Source organism: Daucus carota, chromosome 2, assembly GCF_001625215.2.
Source record: "Daucus carota subsp. sativus chromosome 2, DH1 v3.0, whole genome shotgun sequence".
NCBI classification, from domain to species: domain Eukaryota; kingdom Viridiplantae; phylum Streptophyta; class Magnoliopsida; order Apiales; family Apiaceae; genus Daucus; species Daucus carota.
This window is the reverse complement of record NC_030382.2, coordinates 42,351,309-42,371,386: the sequence shown is the minus strand read 5'-3', so window position 1 is coordinate 42,371,386 and position 20,078 is coordinate 42,351,309. Positions and strand designations below refer to the sequence as shown.

Here is a 20,078-nt window from a genome sequence, read left to right as displayed (position 1 = left end):
TGAAGAAGTCAAACAAATTTTATTACATCCATACTAACATAAGCCGAGAGGCAACCTGAATAAAGAAACGAAAAATAAAATAAAATAAAAAATTTACCAAGTCACCAAATCGAACATAACGTACATACCCCAATTGACTAGAAAGATTAAAACTACAGCATTCCTAATTAAGCAACTCGATCATCATTTAGATAAATGATGTATTAGATCTGCAAAGTGGCTAGTATTGCAGATTTAAGGCCTTCTTCATTTGTCAAACCATCGGGAACCTTGATTACGATGTCTTGAAGAATGAGGTCCTTGACACTGGATACACTTGCGTGATGAACTCGGAATTCCAGCATTCTGAGGGCATCCATTAGTCTTGCCCACGGGTAGTTTACGTCGGAACTTTGTACATGGATCATTGCCTGTGAGCCGAGAATCTTGATGTCGACTTCCATTTGAATCGGCCCGTAGTTGAGAACGGTGGATCTAGCAGCTGCGGCATTATATGCGTGAGTTGTAGTTGAGGTGCTTTGAGTGGCACATGTATCATGATAAACCGCGTCCGTTGTGTACTTGGACTTCCTCACTTCTTCGCGGAGTTTTCCATCCAATTCATCGACTTTCGACTTGAGTTCCTTGATGTATGTGACTGCGTCTCCGAGCAGAGATGCCTTGTCCATTCTTGAGACATTTGGAACCACGCTTCGAAGCGCATAGAATCGGTGGTTGAGCTTTTCCCTGCGAAGTCTCTCGGCTTCCACGTGATTTTGTGCCAATTCTCTTCCGGAAGCTACCGTCCTTCTCCCTCTCTTGTTAAAAGATCTTGTGCACATCGTCGTGTCATGGTGAATATCAAGAGGACTTTCGAAGCCAGAATTCCCCAAATACGAAGATGATCGTGTCATTTTTGTTTGCTTCGCAATGTCTTCATCGCCACCCGAGTTAGTACTCTTTATATGTTCTCTCGGATATCCAGCATTGATATCCAAGAGTGAGAGACTTTGATTGGGACTAGTGCTCATGTTCATGTTTGTATTGTCAGGACAAAAAACAGACTTGGCTAAGTGGACCAGACCCCAGTCCTCTTTGATAGCATATGAGGAACCGAGCTCAATGATCCCACATGGAGTTGAAATGCACACAAGTGTTTTAACTCCTTGAAGATAAGCTTCTTTGGCTCGGTCACATGCATTGAATTGAAGCTCCTCGTCACCAGCCAACCATACATAGGTGCCGGAACTAAAAGCCCGGCCGACAATGTTATCGTCCCCGGCCAGAAACGACCTGGTCGCCGATACCATAAAAAACCACTCAGAATCAGGAAATTCAGTGTCCACAACCACACCATCAACTCCACTGGTTATGGTGTCCGTGAAGAGAGACTGAATCCCTTTCGCAACCTTTCGCTGCTCCAACTCAAATCCAACATTACTAGCATTAGTAGGTTTGAGCATCGAATCTTTGGAACCGCGGAATTGGCCATCACCCCATGATAACACAAGGCGGTCAGTGGCATTGTCTTTTGAGGTTTGCCAAAAGATGTAGTACATCCACCACTCGGGCCGGTTTTGGAGGATGAATTGTAGTCGCTGTTGAATTGTGGGTGATGGATTGCCATGACAAAGGAATGATGAAGATGAAGATGAAGAGATTATGTCTTCCATATGTTTAGTGTGTATAGCTGATAGGTATTTTTTTTTTAATCTCAAGATGGAACAAAAAGAGTAAGCTGATAAGTAAAGCTAGAGTTGTAGTGAAAGATGTTGAGGATTTGAAGGGTTATAATGAGTGTATATATAGGGCTCAAAAGATTGGAGCATAAATGTCTCTAATATTTTGGTAAATAGTAAGTAGTAACTAGTAGTACTAATGTGTATGAAATGATTTGTATTTAGATAGTGTATGAGTGTTTGAGGTACGCCTTCCAGAAGTGTTGGGCGCGCGCAGCAAAATGGCATGGGGTCCGGGTGAGAGCATCACACATCACAACATCTAAGTTAGAACGGACGTGGAGGGTTCCACTTGAGGGCTCACGTATGTTGACTAGAGCTCTCATTCATGCCTTAATCATATCATCAATTATTCTAAACCTCTCATTTTTTCTTTCGCCTTGTGTTTTTGCTTTTGACTCGTAACTTTTAAGGTAATAATCAAGCATTTTTCATTTTCTAATAATTTAGTGAGAACCGAACCCGAATCCTGGTTTGACGGATAATAAGCCACTTTGCTATTACATGACCCTTTTACGTAATTCTCTTGATTTTTCAGGGTTTTGTTTAGGACATTGCTCGTGTTAAAAAAATCACATCTCAACATAATTATTTTTTATAAAATTTATATCAAATAAAAATTTAAATACTAAACTTTTATTTGATATAAGAACTGAAATTTTTTTATTGTGTTAGATATTACTCCTTCCATCCCATTTTAATTGTCCTGTTTGACTTTTGAATTGTCAAATTGATCAAATTTTGACTGAGATTAACACATATAATATAATTTTTAAAAGTAAAAAAAATTATGTCATTATACAGTACATACAATATACTATAAAATATAGTTTTAAGATTTTTAACATAATAACGAATTTGTTTTTTATGCTTGGTCAAAAATTGGTCAATTGATCGTTGAAAGTCAAAACAGGACACTTAAAATGGGATGGAGGGGATACTTTTTAATATCTCAATATATGTGTCAAAAATCAAATATCAGTTAAAATGGGACCGAGATTAAGTGTAATCAATTACAACGGCAAGGTATTTAAGTGGGGCACCGAAAGAAAACACGGATTAATATATTGAAGCTTTTGAAAGATTGGAGTACCTAGTAATATTTTGCTCGTTAAATGTATATGAATGTTGTTGATTCAAGTATTCTCCTACGCATGTGTGTATGGTTTCTTTTAACAAATGGAACCTTGAAGCATTTGTTTCGAAGCTAGAACAGTACAGTCATGACTTGTCAATCTCGAACCTGAGCGGGCTGTACCGTTTCCAGCAAATCAATATGATTGGGGAGATTATGGCACCTATCATTTTCATAGGGATTTGTGTATCAGTAACTTGATTCGCAAAGTCTAAATAATCTAAGATTACGGGTTTGTGATTGGCAAAAACAAGTTTGTAAACCTCGTTATTCAAGCCTGGGGAACTCAGCAGGATATAATGCTAAACTTATCAGTATGTTTTGTCTAGTATTTAGAACAAGAGATATTCTTCTTGTTTACACTAATATACTACTCAGCAATCTTAGGTCTGAAACCCCTGTAAACATTTCTCCACCAGTTTATGTATAATATATGGAGCATAAATGTTAAGTGGATACAAAGACTGAGGACCATTTTAAAAAATAACTTATTATTATTTTAATATTTTTTATATCCAATAAGTTTTAAACACCAAAAAGTTATCTACACAAATAAAATAAAAATTATTTTTCACTTGTAACTAAGTTCTAATTTATAGAAAATAAATATCTTTTTAAAGTTATGCCAAACAATCACGTATAGTCATAAGTGCCTCTCTCATCCTTTCACATATATAATTTTTGTACATAAAATTTATTGCCGCATATTTCAGGTATCTGAAATTCGATTTCATGTGATGGGAGTGGATGGATATACGAAGCTCGAAACATGCTATCATGAGTTGAATTTTTAAGACATGTTTCCTCTTTAATTTAACTTTTAACATACTCATTTTCTGCACGCTTTATACATCGATTCTGATTTCTGACACTCTATATTTAACTCTTTAAAAAACCACTTTCCACTCAAATCTGCAACTAACATTGTTTTAGACCTGTCTTTTTACCCTTTTGGTATTTAAAGCAACACGGGAGTTCATAATTATTATACGTACCGCTCATTCCCTGATAACGAACTCAAGACAAACGCGACCTTACACTAGAGAAGAATATAAGCAAGAAAGCATAACAAAAACCATCAGTAAGTAAGCATCATTATATAGATTCTAACCCCCGTGTAAGAAGTTGGTTTTCTAATATGTTGATATTCATATGATCATTTGATGTACGGGTTTGCCCTGCAGTGGAACTGAATTTCATAGTGTTCGTAATTGTAGGGTTAATTTGGTCAGGTCATTCCACTTTGTAAAACTTTAATGATGAAAGTGGAATGATAATTCAAATAGCAGTTGTGGGGGCGCGCAAGCAAAATAGTTTCTAGAACTTTGTTAATTCACAATGCTGCGATTAACACCAGTATAGAATTGGTGTGTTGCATGAAAATAAAAACCAATATGGAAATGATACTTAGACAAAGGATGTTTGGTTCAGAGACTCGTGAATCTGAATCTCAAACTAATATATTAATATTTAGGTCAGCAATTTCATTGTAGTAATATAAATTTTTGTGAATAAATCATTCTTTTTACATTTTCTGGGATATTCATTCGTACCATCATCATTCTTATACCTTTTATTTCTCATTTCACCTGTCATCCCTTGTATATACATATATACATAAGCTAATATAATCTTAAGAAATATGAGTAAATTTCGCAGTATAAAAAGCTTGTGTCGGTTATTTTTTATCTGAATCGTAAAGATTTGATACGAGTTCATAATGCACATCTGCAATGAGCATATATTGGATGGAGCCAAGAATGTTAAATTAACATATCTGGAATTAAGTAATCATGCATGCATGCATCTAACTATCATACATATAGATTATTATAACTATTATTAAATCTACGTGATCCACGTCATATTATTCACAAGTAAAAATATTTTTTTTGGGTTTTCATCGATGAATAATCACTGATGCTCGGTTGGCTTGTAAACTAGTAATATGACATTGGAATTACTAGATATTCAAACTAGTGATACTGATATACTCAAGTCCATCAGTCTCTTCATGGATCAACTTTAAATGATCGATCCCTAATCCCCGATGAGTGACTTCAGGTGCGCGGGACCCTAAGAATTTCAGATTAATGATACGATAGAAGACTTGAAGTTATAACAATAATGATATATCTTTCCCATCAGTCATAGTTTACAACTCAAAACAAATGAAAAATCTATTTGGATAGATATTGGTTTATGGACAGTCAGTTCTTGTACGTAGTAGCCAGATTCTAGGAGTCCGTAGGGTCCTATATTTATCGGAAATTGATCCCTGTTAGGGTGAAAATATTGACAATAAGATGATTTCTAAGAGTAATCTTAAGTATTCGAAATTTTGCTATCAAATTTTTTATTAAATAACAAGATAGATAAATAACTAATTTTAATTAGATAATTTATGTATACATGTGATCTCATTATGAATGAAATTAATATAAATTATTAACTAAACTTGAGAAAAAAAATCAACTCCAATTGTTGTCTATAATTTTAGTGAACATTCTCATATTATCTATATTTGTCCAGATTCTACAATTTAAAATAATAAAATGAGTGCTCACTTTTTACTCAGCATACAGGAGTAGCATGTATATGAAACATGACCCATAATTACTAAATTATCAGTAAGAAGACTTCGCTGGTATTGATAAATTAGTCGGGAGTAACGTAATATATGTGCCTAGCTAGTTTTAAGTGCAAAATGAGATTTTGTATTTTAAAGAAATGACAATTACTTGCAGATGTATTTACTTAAACTTTTCTCAGTGTAAGAGGATTTTTATTACCGCATTAATACAAAATGACAAATCAGTGAAGGGCTTAGCATGTGTGCTGCTTCTAGACAGATGCTGGGTCCGGAAAGAACATAAAGCAAGAGATTCATACATTTGTGTGTATTATTGAAAACGACAAGCAGAAATTATATTATTACTACTAGCTATGTGTGCGCGGCCCTCTTGCAATGTGTCTCCTTGTTTTTGATTTGTATGTTAAAAAGCTAGGACTGCGCCATAGTACCCATCTATTTTCCGGACCACTTGGACTGTTTCTTATTCTACACTGCTTGGCGATTCTGGTTAGGAACCAACACTATCATACTCTTTAGGGGTCGATTGGTTAGTGTCCATTCCAAACCCATACTTGATGTTTGATTGGAAAAAACAAAATCTAAAACTCATATCTTAAACCCCCAAGATATGGATTTTTGATACCTAACTGGGAAGGTAGGTATGAGAGTGAGGTATGAGATGCATTATTTTTTTATTTTTTTGTCTCAATTTAAGTGATGAAATATTAATGTTTGATACAAAATTAAATCAATGATGGAAAAATATATGACAATAATAATTTTTATTAGTAATATTTTTAATTAATACTCCCTCTGATCCTTTATACTTTTCTCATTACCTGAATGGCACAGGTTTTAATGATAATCATAGCGTGAGTAACTTTGCACTGAGATCATTGACTTCTACTATCAGTCATTAATTACAGATTGCTAACAGAGAGGCCAACTTCAGCTAAAACATTTGTATAATCCACCACTCTGCTGCCAACCAATTAGAATTTAAGACCAAATTTAAGCCACCAATCAGAGATCAAGATTAGTTATGCACAGATTAACGGGTAGGTGTGAGTGATGGTAGGTTCCTTTTTTTTCATAGCCGTGTAAAGTTAATCAGATGTATGTATATATTTAGTGACCCAAAATAGAAAGGAGAAAAGTATTTTGAATTACCTTAAAAGGAAAGTGAGAAAAGTATTATGGGACGGAGGGAATATATATTAATAACTTATTTTTTTTTATTAAAGTTGTATATATTGATTCCAGGACTCAACCAAACACATGATATCAGATATGATACCTCAAACCTATATCAACTTAACCCGATTCCTTATTCCAACATGATACCACTACTCCAACCCAACGACCTCTTAGTAGTATTCCCTCCGTCTCAGTCAATAATATACATTAAAAGACGGGGGCGCGGCACGGATTTTATACTTCAATAAAACATAGTTCTGCAATTTGTTATTAAGATTTTCCTTTCCCGTATAAAATATAACATTTATATTTTTATAAAAAAAAGAAAATCTTAAAAATAAGTTGTAGAAATATATTTTATAAGAGTTTTAAAATGAAAAAAAAACATATATAATTGACTGCGATCAGGGAGGAATTCATAATGCGTGACGAGCATCGCTTAATCAGGTAGATTTGACGTGATTAATGTTTTGAGACAACGATCATGATTGTTGTTAGTGATTTAGCAAAAGGACCACAGCTCTGTATTTGAATTAATCTGTCCTGTAGTTGGAGGGCATTGACTGTTATAGTATCTAGGCTTTCGACTTTGTGCACGACTATCTAGAAGGTGAGCTATGCCGTGTGGGTGATTCACTATTCCCCTCCCACACGTTACGGTCCCTATCCAGTTTCTCCTTTTCCAGTGGACGGAATGTTACAGTTAACCGGTTGATGCTTTTAGAGTGAGTACGTGTCTAAATCTGTGGATAAACATAATTTTTGAGAGAAGAGAGTTTGATAACAATCCGGAGCAGATTTGATGGATTTTGCACGACCATTAATTTGTTCTCAATTAGTTGTCACGAATTTAAATGGAATAACAATAGTTGCTTCTAAAACATTAAAAATTAATGTATCCAACTATATAGCAAGATATGGCCACGATGCTTTAATCTTCAATTTGCCCGGTAAGCACGTATTTAGGATTAAAAGACATTTTCGTCACTCGACTAACCAAAAGCTTGAAATTGAGTCATCAAATTCAAAAAAAATTCAGTCACATAATTATACTCTAAAAAAATTTCATTAAGAACACCAACCGTTACACTCAGTTAAAAATTTGACGGAAAGCTGAGTAAACTTGGTGGTCTGGCTCAAATAAATCCACCAAGCTTAGTCAGCTTTCCGTCAAATTTTTAACGGAGTGTAATGGACAATGACTTGAATGAAAATTTTTATGTGTATAATGATTTGATTTGAAAAGCTTTTGAGTTGAATAATCTAATTATAAATTTCCGACCAGTTAAGTGACCAAAACATCATTTAACCTCCCACGATTGTACCCGGTTGCAAGAGCCATTCCCCACTTGTTCTGAAGTACAACAATTTACCGACCATATTCACAGCCTTTCTGCAGTTTATGCAGGCCATGCCTACATGAAACATTAGGTTATAGACTATACTAGATAAAAAGTTTAAAATAGTTATTTAGCAGCTAAAAGCAATTCCAATAAATTACCTATCGCATTACCTATTAATAATATAAAATAATAAATTCTAATGAGTTCCAAAAGTAATCTGTTTTTAGTGTCAAACTACAATAACAATCTTTATATTTGTTCTCCTATTATTATTTTAATAATATATTTGAGAGAGAGAAGGGAGAAAAGGAAGAAATTAGGAGGGAATTGAATTTTCTATTCATAAATATTAAATAAGTAATGACTAGTAGTTATCTAAAAAAATATTAAATAAGTAATGACTAGTAGTTATCTAAAAAAGATAATGTCTAAGAAATTTGAGAAGGTGCTAATGATTTAGGTAACCATAGGATAGTGTTAGAGCACCTATTTTTTGATGCATTATCTAAATATATATGAGTTTAGGAGCTTATTTAGGAAATCTATTGGACTCGCTCTAAGATCAATCACGGTAAAGTAAATTAATGGAAAAAAAAAATGACCTAATTATCATCTAAGAACACATTTCAAACGCTAAATCCATACACGGTTTTATTATTTTAAACCCTAATACTAGATGATGTAACATATTGCATATATAGTATCAGCAACCCATATAAGATATTCTTAAAACCCTATGTCGTGCAGCTTTTTATTGTTGTATATTATGACACACAATATTATAAGCGGTATATTGATGTACTATCCAAAATATATTTTTAGAATGTATTATTTGGAGTTTTCAATTTTAAATTACGATATTTAGTATACTGATTATCCCTTTTTTTCATTTTTTCCCAACATATAGAAACAACTGTTCTATATTTACATGCACTTTACTTTATTTCTTGGTTTCAAGTTTGAAGATTAATGCTCGAATCGTTTGAAGCATCTGACATTTATTTTGGTTTAATAAATTAATCTCGAGCGCGTTACAGTCCGACTAACTTTTCAATCAATTGTAACATGTGCTTAGTATCCCGTAAATGATCTTTTAGTCAAATTACAATTTTCTTTATAACATGTGTTTGATAAATTTTTGATATTAGAACGTAGGTCAAAGTGACTAACTCTGAACTTTCAATTATATTATATTAGTCTATGAATTTATACTATAAGTGTGTTATAATTAAAAACTTATTATAATCAATTATAAAATATAAAAAATACAAACATGTGTGCGAAGCACGAACAATATTACTATAATTAGTGTTTAAGATATATAAAATGTTAATGATATACGTTAATTATTAAATCTCTTTTATTTTGAACCCACATATATTTAAAACTTTCTGATTCCTGTACCTAGGTATGTTCTGTGTGCGTGATCACATTGGTATGTACACTCTACATGAGTAAACAGCATAATTGAGGACTTTAGTGATCGAACTTAAGCGCCCACGTTTGAATAGGTGGAGCCGGCGCCCACGTTTGAAGAGGTGGAGCCAGATGATTATCGAATACTAACATAGAGATATAGCAGTCAAAGCTCAATCATAACATAACCCAATCATTCTCTCACGATCTCAAACTTAGGGTTTCCTTCTAGAAGTCTATTTAAATACGAAAACTAGAAACAATGGGCCTGTTTATTTAGGGAAGTTACATCTTTATGACTTTTATTTTTCTTAACTCATTTGTGTAAATAACTATAAGCACTTTTAAAAAGTTTAGAAAGTTAGCTTCTCTCACAAAATTTTTACCTCTTTTTCAAACACTTTATTAAGTTAATTACTTTTCATTTTTACTCCACTCCCTCAAGAAGTCACCACTTTTAAGCTAACTCAAACGGCCTCATAAGCGTCAATGACTCAAAAGATGTGTGTTTAATGTCTGCTTCGTTTTTATTTCCGTGGAACGGAGAACAAAAAATCGATCTTATAAGGATTTGTGAAAAAAAATTAAATATTTTAAAATTGATTAATATATTTTTATATAATTTATAATTAAAATATATTTTAATGTTTTTCAAAATTAAAATACTCGATATGAATCAATTTTTAGTTATAGTATGATTAAAAATTAAATATATACTTATTGCTAATAAATCATGTGACAGTATGGAATAACAAAATTTAAAAATAATATTAAAAGTTTATACAAATTATACTCCTTCCGTCTCATAATAGTTTTCCTATTTGTTTTATCATGTTTGCCAAAGATCGTTAATATCTTTAGTTTCGTTTTATTATTAAATATAAAATTTTCACCGTATTAAAGTAATTATGAATACGATACCTACAAGATCACTCATGATTATATTTGGTCTTATAGATTAGACGTAAATTAGTATTTCGTCAAATGTTATGAACAATTCTAACATATCAAATGCGAAAAGAATATAAAAACGGCGGGTGTATTATTTTTAATAATTTATATAATATATATGTATAGTGTTGCAAAAAAAATAATATATATGTATAAATGTTTTTATAGTATTTTTGAAGATTGGGGAATGAGACCGGGAGCAGGGGAGGAATTTTCAATTCAGTTTTTGGTATTGAATAAAGCAATGTCGTAAAGATGGGTCGGATCACGTGATCCATCCCTCAAAGTGTTAATAATCATTATTATTTTGTTATAAAATAAATATGACAACTATGATATCTGATTGGTTAAACTTAGTTTACAAAAGATTTATTGATTAATTGGACTGTATTGTAAACTCAAATATTATCATAAAAATATATTTTCTGACATTGTTGTACTTGTAATCTCGACTTAGAGCAAAGTCCAAGAGATGCCCTATCTCATGTCATGTCCTAAGTTATAATTTAGGGCAATTGATGAAAAAACTTGATCCAACAATGTCCTAGTGATGCCCTATATCACTAGGACAACCTCCCCAAGCCTTATTTTGGGGCACATCTCTCCTTGCCATATTCTATATTTTATTATAAATTCTCATCAACACTCTCTTTCTCTCTCTACTTTTATATTATGTTTTAATGATGAAAGAGAGTCTTTAATAATAAAATATTAGACATATTGTGAGAATAAGGCAAATTGTTGGAGTTCAAATTACTAAAGTATGTCCTAAATTACTAGGACATGATATTTTATATTATATTTGGGACTTGAACTAGGACACTCTTGGACTTGCTCTGAGTGCATTTCCTTGGATAACGATTGATTTCACTGCCAAAAACTTTTTGCCATCAAACGGCCGAGAAATAAGGGCTATTTGGGTAGGTTAAATCTCATGATCGACTTCTGGAAGCCCTTCTCCTCCTGAAACTAAAGAGTACTGGACCATGCAGGAATCAGAAATGTGCTACATACGTCAAAAAAAAGCTTAGCACACACATGTCCCTCGATACGCATATTATGTGTCGTTGACCTAAAAGACGTTGCTATAAATTTTCAAGTATGATTCGTATTTAACGTAATGGCCCTAGCTGGTGACAATACTTTTCTGTGATCACACTGTAATATTACAAGAAAACGAACAAGACAGTGACAAAAGTTGCGTACTATCAATAATACTTCACTTTATTTATAGTATGTCGCAGAGGCCTGGCAATTTCCCATGCATCTTTACTTTTGTATAATTACTATCGTACTGTATTAATAATGGCATCTTTTACATGGTAATTTTCTGAATTATACTACGTCTAGAAGAATGTTGTTATTCTCCCTTGCTATTATTGCCCTGATATTTCTGTATAATTGGTTAGGTACAGAGAGGGGTACATAATACCACATTTTTAGTCGTTACTGGTTCGCTTATTCTGTTGGCTTATCACCTGGCATTTTAAATTATTTTTCAATTTATTATCTTCTTCTTTTCGTTTTCTAAAATTAAACATTCATATCAAATGTGACACTATTAAATAATAAAAATAATATATATCGGCATTACACTTCTCAGTTAAGTTGTCCATCAGACAACCAAAATATTGCCTCTTTATTAATAAACCGCCGATAGAATCATTAGACATGCTCTTAAATTCTCGACCTTAATTAATCAATAAACTTTTACTAACATGCTGATCTATCGCTTCCCAAATAATTACATGTCCATCTACTCAAATTCTCTAATCATATGGTCCTGAATAAGTAAACTCTATCCCTTCGGCAGTTCGGCCGACTACAACTTAGTTTAAAAGCTCCTATCAATTCACGTCCAAATCATTCCAGAATGAATGACAGGTGTGACCTATAAAGAAAGAGATGAAGAGTGAAGTGTTTGCTTTGGTAATATCTCAACACAGCGATGGACTCCAGTATTGTGGTAGGCAGAATCGAGACCATGAGAAAAATGATTGAGATTTATTGATGAGAGAGATGTGAACTGAAGGGTGGAAGGATATGGATTTGGAGTAGCAGCCAAATTTCGTCACTGATTCCATCGGCTCATGAGGGATGAAATCGAGGGACATGAAGAACTTGAGAGAGATTATGTTTAATAATTCTATAAATAAATGTATGAAAAAATTCAACCTAATCACAATTTCAATTTTACCCATGTCATTTTATGTTAAATGTTAATATTTGACGGGAATTGGTTAAAAGATTGTAAGAATGCTTAATTTTTTTTATTTAAGGATGCATTTTGCCGATATATAAAAATAAGAGACCAAATTGAAAAAACAATAAAAGTTGATATTAGTTTTTGACGGATATTAATCAGACGGGTGCAATCTGAATAAAATTCATAAGCTAAAAAAGGATATACATTGTTATAATTCAAAAACGACCAAAGTTAACGGGTGCGAAATACTAATTATTCTTATATATATAATATATAATACTGTATAGTTATCTTATTTTTCTTACTTCTGCTAATTTTCTGTTGATAGTTAACATAATTAAGGGAGAACACACTTTTAACTTTCTTTCTTTTTTTTTTACTTGGAACACACTTTTAACTGTATAATAGATAGGAATTCTAATGAATTGAGTGAGCGTTTATAATTCTAGTATATGATGATATAATATAATGAATATAATTTAAGTATTCAGTTACGAGATTAAGATGCGATCTATGAAACCATGAATATTCCTTGAAACCATAAATCCTTGTGTCCAAAGAGTTTATGATTATATATATCGGTTGATCAAGGAAGTGATGTCGAATATATAGGTTCTAGACACGATAGTGTATATTCGATAAATCATTTTTAGCAAAATTAAAGACTTAGATATCACATAAATATAAAATATAATTCTAATGAATTTTTGTCTTTTGGATTATTTTAATTATAGGATAGATTTTAGAAATACTTAATAGTCTAATTTGGTCGATAACTAACTACTTAATTGTTATTAAATTATATACACACACGTGGGTGGATCTAATTTGAAATTATTCAAATAGAACTAATTAAAATTCAGCCATGTTGTGAAACATGATTTTCGGTTTTGCTGTGGCTTGGGCAGGGGTAAGCGCAGCCAGGATGAAGTCTAGTGAGATTTTAGAGTGAGGTTTTGTTGTGAATTTAGACGAGACTTTATTAGATCTATGATAGAATCATTCGAGAACGAAACTAGATCTCAGATGAGTCATATAGATCTTCGAGGTGCGTATAGATATATAAGAATAAGAGTGATGTTTATTTATATTTTTTAAAATAATTTCTAGTTCACCACTTGCGTTTGTGTCATTGTGTGTATACATGTAAGTTATCAAGGAATTCACATCTGAACCGGTCTGAGTTAGCTCATGTGGATATTGCATCCGTTGTTGAACTCTATATGGGACGGGTTAATTAGCTGAAATGATCATGATTACATATTTATATTAAAGAAAATGATCATCGTTTATTGTCGGACGTTTTTTACATTATCACCGTTTGTCAAAAGCGTAGTATACAGATGCTCTGTTTCCCGAAAGTCACTACCATGACCGTTCGATTTCATCCATGTACCCGAGGCTTGACGTAATATTCCCAGCATCTCAATTTACGTGTGATTTTTTTGAAAAAATGATGTATTGTAGAAAAAGATAGTTGAATATTAAATTTTTTTGCTTATCTGTAATAATTGACTAAATTAAATTATTGGTGTGAATATATGTATACTAGTTAACATTAGAAATTATATTTCAAGAACATTTTAAGAAAAATCATCGAGAACATTGTTTTGAAAATAGAAACTGACAAATATTTTAGAACAAATAATTCTTATATTTTAGAGACATAAAAAGTAGATCGGAGTGAAGACTATATTGTATTTAATACAAAACTGACTTTCAGAAATCGAATTTGTAAACAACTTAATTCAACTCATTTACAATTGATTTTAAATCGATTTTACCACCTTCGATGGGATGTAAACCGTACGTGAGGCAGCAAGACTTCCAACTACTCCCTCCGTCCCATTTTATATAACCTCGTTTCCTTTTTGGGACGTCCCAAAAACAATGAACCTACATTAGTTACTATTTTTGAACACTACTTTTCACTATTACACCCACTACCTCTATATTTTATACTCTCTTTTTATTAAATAAACATTATTACGCCCACTACTTTCCTCCACTATCTCAAATCTATTATTAAATATTGATGGGTCCCACCACTTTACCCACTTTTCAACTACATTTACTACCTTTTTCTTAATCTCCGTGAAAGTCAAACCCGTTCACATAAATTGGGACGGAGAGAGTATCATTTAAGAAATGAAAATGTTTGATGCACATAAATATATATAAAATGTTATATATAATAATATATGATGAATTTTAATTAGAATGAGCTCCTTCTATTTATATCAACAACCTCAATTAAAACCTATCATCCCACCCCATCAATTGTCACGTCATTATTTACAAATTTCTGTACATAATATTTTTGTGCACCTAATACTATTTTTTAAGAAAACGCAACAATATAAAGCCTGAATATTGCTAAATACCTAAATGGAGAATATATACACACTTTTGGTATTATACTAGGTCAATGGCTCAACCATGAATGCAAAGGCTGAATAAGATCGAGTACCGTTATGATATTTCACGTGCTTACTAGAACCCATACATTTCGATTTTCGACACTCTGGAAGCTACTCATCAACTTACATGAACAGATAACTATTTTGTCCATGCACGCACTGACGCTCAAATAACCAACAAATATCATTTTAAAAATATATGCATACTCTAGATCTGGCAAAGCTGTACTTCGTCTCCGCATTATAATGGTAAAGAGAATCAGATAAAAACGTAATTCCAAAATAAAAAGACGAGACTCTGTGTCGAAGAGCAGCAAGCACTAGTCGGCCCTATGTGTATGTATTTTGTAACACAGTCCCTGGACAACTGCTGCTTCTGCAAAATCAAAAGCATTTGATTTTGGCTTTGTCATTGATTCATGTCATGTTCAGCCCAAAAAATTATGTTTCTTCCAATATTCTCAGACTGATAAAGTGGTCTTTTCTTAGTTTCTCTAGATCAATCTTTATTATAACATGTGATGTAGCATATGTATGCACAACATTTTCTCACAATTAATTCGTATTTAAAACAGCAAAACCCTCGTATTTAACTCGTTATATATATTTATTACTATTGCGTGTACATAATAAGTTGTCAATTATGAGCGGCTTCAGTTCTAGAGTTATATTAACTATAGAATCTTGTATCTCTATTGCATCAGTGCTCGATAATTTTTTCAAGCCTCCGTTCCGGTGAGTAGTATACATTGGGGGACGGGGACGCGACACGGACTTTAATGCTTCTACAAAGTGTAGTTGTGCAATCTATTTTTTAAATTTTTCTTTTCTGAATTAAAGTTTGGATGTTATATATTTTTATACAGAAAAAAAATCTCGAAAATAAATTACGGAACTATATTTTATAAGAGTATTGAAATACGTGTCGAGCAGTTAAAAAGAAACGTATAAAATTAAATGGGACAGAGGGAGTAGTCAAGAAGGAATAGTGCTCGATAATTAAGATAATCCGAAGGGAGAACAAATTGTTAGATTAGTTTTATACTTTGTCTCATATTCTTATTTTTCCTTATAAAGCAATTACGGAACACAAAGTACAATTCAATATTCAAAATTCGTCAAACAAAAACTTCATGTTATAGCGGATAAAGAGAGAATCAAAACGAAAAGCAGTTCCAAAGAACAAAAGACGAAAGTAACCTGTAGACGACCGACCAGCAGTACTACTCTATAGTTACAAGAATTTCCCTGAACTAATCCTCGGCGAAATAAATTAAAGCCATTACTTTGGGCTTTATTGTATCGACGTGTCTTTGCCGAAGCTAATAATAATACACACTTTTAAACCAGTCTGAAAATTAAAGTTGTAATTTATCCATTTCACGCTTGACCTAATAATCCAACTGTGATTTTTTCCAAGTATGGTTCTTCTGGAGGGCTTTCTTTGCTTTTCAATAATTTCATTATCATTTTCTCTGTACAGAATATTTTTTCATATCCATAGAATAAAATATTGTGTATCGATGGATAAAGGGTAAACACTGTATCTTACACGTAACCTCTCTAGACAACTTTCTTTCTTCTTTTCCTGTACTCATTGAAAACCGAAGGACGTGCTCCCTCCAACTCACATCCCTGGTCCCATGCAAGGCCATGCTCCTCTAAAGCTGCTCTTACTAAATTTATTTTTCCTTTTTCTTTCGGTAAATTGAGGATATAAGAGAATATTGTATGCGGACGAAATAAAAATTAAAGAACGTTGCAGGGAAGATGTACATGTCAATGGAGGTCAGACCGGTCCTTAAATACATTAAATATTAAATTAAATTAAATTTTTGAGCTATACAATACAACAGAACAGGATTTTTACGACGAAAATTAAGACACGTGCCCGTTGTAAGTTACGACGGACAATTTCCGTCATTTTGGTCAAGCAGAAAATTCCAAAAAATGTCACAATGACCAATGCGTCATAAGTTAGGTCTAGTAGGTCTGGTGAGACCCGTAATTTCACTAAAATACTAATTAGACTTACGACGTAGTGTTCGTCGTAAGTTGACACATTTACGAAGAAAAAGTCCGTATATATACGTTGTGGGTCCTGAATTTCAGTTTAGCAATTTTGATCTGGGGATGAAATATTCCGTCGATACTTATGTTACGACAGAAGTAAAGTATGAACATCTCAAAGTTCCATTAGAGAGGATTAGAACCTCAACTAAGTTTTTATAGTAATTAGCATCTACGGCACTTATCATTCTTTCCGGGCGATTATACGTACACAAATCCCGTATCGGGGACGTATTCTTTTTAATTGATAAACCAAGCGATGCATACAAGCTTTTGAAACGATCCAAACTACCGGAACTTACGACATGCAGTTCCGTCGTCTGCCTCTTCTCACCCTCTTTGTTCTTTATAATTTTGTTATGCACATTGCACACATATAATCCCATGTTCCATATGTTTTAATCCTTACTCGCGAATCATAAGTAGTCATTATTCATTGAATGACATCAATGATCTTTCTGTCGAGTGAAAATGGTGGACAAAGAATCAGAAAGAAGATATCAAACAAAATTTTGTTGGATAAAGTCGAAGAATTCTGTAACTAGTTCCATAAGGAGAATTAGGTCCACTACGATAAAGTAGTTGATCGATATTACAACACACGTTAATCACTACGCGACTACGATACATAAGCAAAAGAACAGCACTCTTGATGGATCACATCTGCAGTGTGCTTAGCAACATGGTTTTGAGGGCGTCCTCGCTTGTCAGTCCATCAGGAACCTTTATTACAACATCTTGAAGCATGATTTCCTTGACGCTTGATACACTTGCATGATGAATTCGGAACTCTAGCAATCGAAGCGCATCCATCAGTCTTGCAGCCGGATAATTCACGTCGGGACTTTGTACGCGTATCATCGCTTGTGACCCTAGAATTTTGACATCCACTTCCATGTTCACAGGTCCATAAGTCACGGATGACCTAGCAGTGTGATATACGTTGGTACATGTGCTCTGAGTATCATACAGTACATCCGTGATACATTTCGACTTCTTCATCTCTTGACGTAGCTTTCCGTCCAAATCTTCCACTTTTGATTTTAGTTCGTTGATGTATGTGACTGCATCCGCAAGTAAAGACGCCTTGTCCATTCTTGACACATTGGGAACCACGCTTCGGAGAGCGTAGAATCGGTGATTCAGCTTCTCCCTACGGAGCCTCTCAGCCTCTACATGGTTCTGTGCTAAGTCTCGTCCGGACATTGCTCCATTCCTTCCTCTCTTCTTCATCCTTGTTGTCATACTAGAATCCGGAGCAAGAGTGCTCTCAAAATCAGAATTCCCAGAATCGGAAGATGATCTTCCACCTTTCGTAAGTTTCTTTTCGGGCTTTACGTTCCCTTCCTCGTCTCCCGAAACAGCGTTAATATCAAAAAAGGAAAGACTTCGAGTACTATTCTGAGGAGGAGCGTAAGCAATTGCACCAGGGCTACTCATGTTGCTTATAGGCATATTATTAGTACCGTTGTTATCAGGGCTACATAGAGACTTGGCCAAGTGAATTAGACCCCAGTCTTCCTTTATCACATAGGATGAACCCAACTCGATAATACCATATGGAGTTGAAATACAAACAAGTGTTTTAATTCCATGAAGATAAGCTTCTTTAGCACGATCGCAGTTCTGAAACTGAAGCTCGTGATCACCAGCCAACCAAACGTAGGAACCCGAACTGTAAGCCTGGCCAACAGTATTATCTTCTCCAGCAGCAAACGATCTAGTCACCGATACCATAAAGAACCACTCAGAATCAGGGAAATCAGCTTCAACAACACCGTCGATGCCTGGCAGGCTATCAGTAAAGAGTGATTGAATCCCCTTAGCAACTTTCCTCCTCTCCAACTCGAACCCAAATTTAGGATGCGGCTGCTGTGGCTGATCTTGCGGTCCAAGTCCAATATTGCTGTTGGCAGCCTTGAGCATAAAATCTTTATTGCCTCGGAAGTGACCATCGCCCCACGAAAGAACAAGGCGATCAGTGGAATTATCTTTCGAAGTTTGCCAAAAGATGTAGTACATCCACCACTCAGGGCGGCTCTGCATGATGAATTGAAGTCGTTGTTGGATGGTTGGAGATGCTCCGCCGTGACAAAGAAACGAAGACGATGAGGAAGAAGAGATGAGGTCTTCCATATCAAGTAGCTAGGGTTATTTGTATCTTTTACCAAAAACTCAAAGGAAAAGAAAGAGCTAGGTATAGAGAATAGAGAGAGTCTCAAAGAGAGAAGTAAAGCAATGATACTCGGTGCTCTTGTTGTCTCTATTTTTCAGGCCAATGAGCGGCTGTATTTATAAGATGAGAATGTCGACTTAACTACAAATTAGCAAATAATTATAAAAATACTGATATTGTGGGCCAGCGGAAACTTCTAGAAAATAAAAAAAATTAAAAAATGTTTAAAAGATTGTAGCATAAAATGTCTATAACATTTTACTACCTAGCAAGTAACTAGCACTACTAATGTGTGTAGAATGTACTGTATTTAGATAGTGCATGAGTGTTTGAGGTACGCCTTACACAAGCGTTGGGCGCGCGCAACAAAATAGCATGGGGTCCGGGCGAGAGCATCACACACGACAACATCTAAGTTAAAACGGATGTGGAGGGTTCCACTTGAGGGTTCACGTATGTTGACCAGAGCTCTCATTCATATCATTAATTATTAATTATTCTAAATCTCTCTTTTTTTTTTCTTTTACCTCGTATATTTTTGCTTTGGTGTATAACTTTTAAGGTAATATATAAAGTAGTTATCATTTCATTTAATAATTTTCGACTAAGCGAGAACCTCGAACATGGAACCCGGGACGACAGAGAAGAACTCACTATGTTATTCCATGACCTTTTCACTAATTTGTTATTGGACTTTGGCTTTTGCTCAGGGCATAGTTGTTTCATAGCTAGCTAGACAAGCAGTATGTATTCCCATAAGTTACTAGAATTCAGTGTAATTAATTACTATGATTAGGTAACAGAAGCACTCAATACACAGATTAATGTAATGTTGCAGCCTTGTAGGATAGGAGTACCTGGTAATATTCTG

General features: G+C 33.8%; 2 protein-coding genes across 2 annotated transcripts; both read right to left on the bottom strand.

Annotated features, from left to right (window-relative positions):
- Positions 1-1,816, bottom strand: LOC108206759 (transcription factor MYC1). The gene has a single exon (XM_017377158.2). It carries the CDS (start codon positions 1,650-1,652, stop codon positions 204-206), a length of 1,449 nt encoding a protein of 482 aa, XP_017232647.1. The 5' UTR covers positions 1,653-1,816; the 3' UTR covers positions 1-203.
- Positions 1,817-17,531: 15,715 nt separating this feature from the next.
- LOC108206960 (transcription factor MYC2) lies at positions 17,532-19,309 on the bottom strand. Its single transcript, XM_017377414.2, has one exon. It carries the CDS (start codon positions 19,165-19,167, stop codon positions 17,689-17,691), a length of 1,479 nt encoding a protein of 492 aa, XP_017232903.1. The 5' UTR covers positions 19,168-19,309; the 3' UTR covers positions 17,532-17,688.
- Between the last annotated feature and the right edge of the window lie 769 nt (positions 19,310-20,078).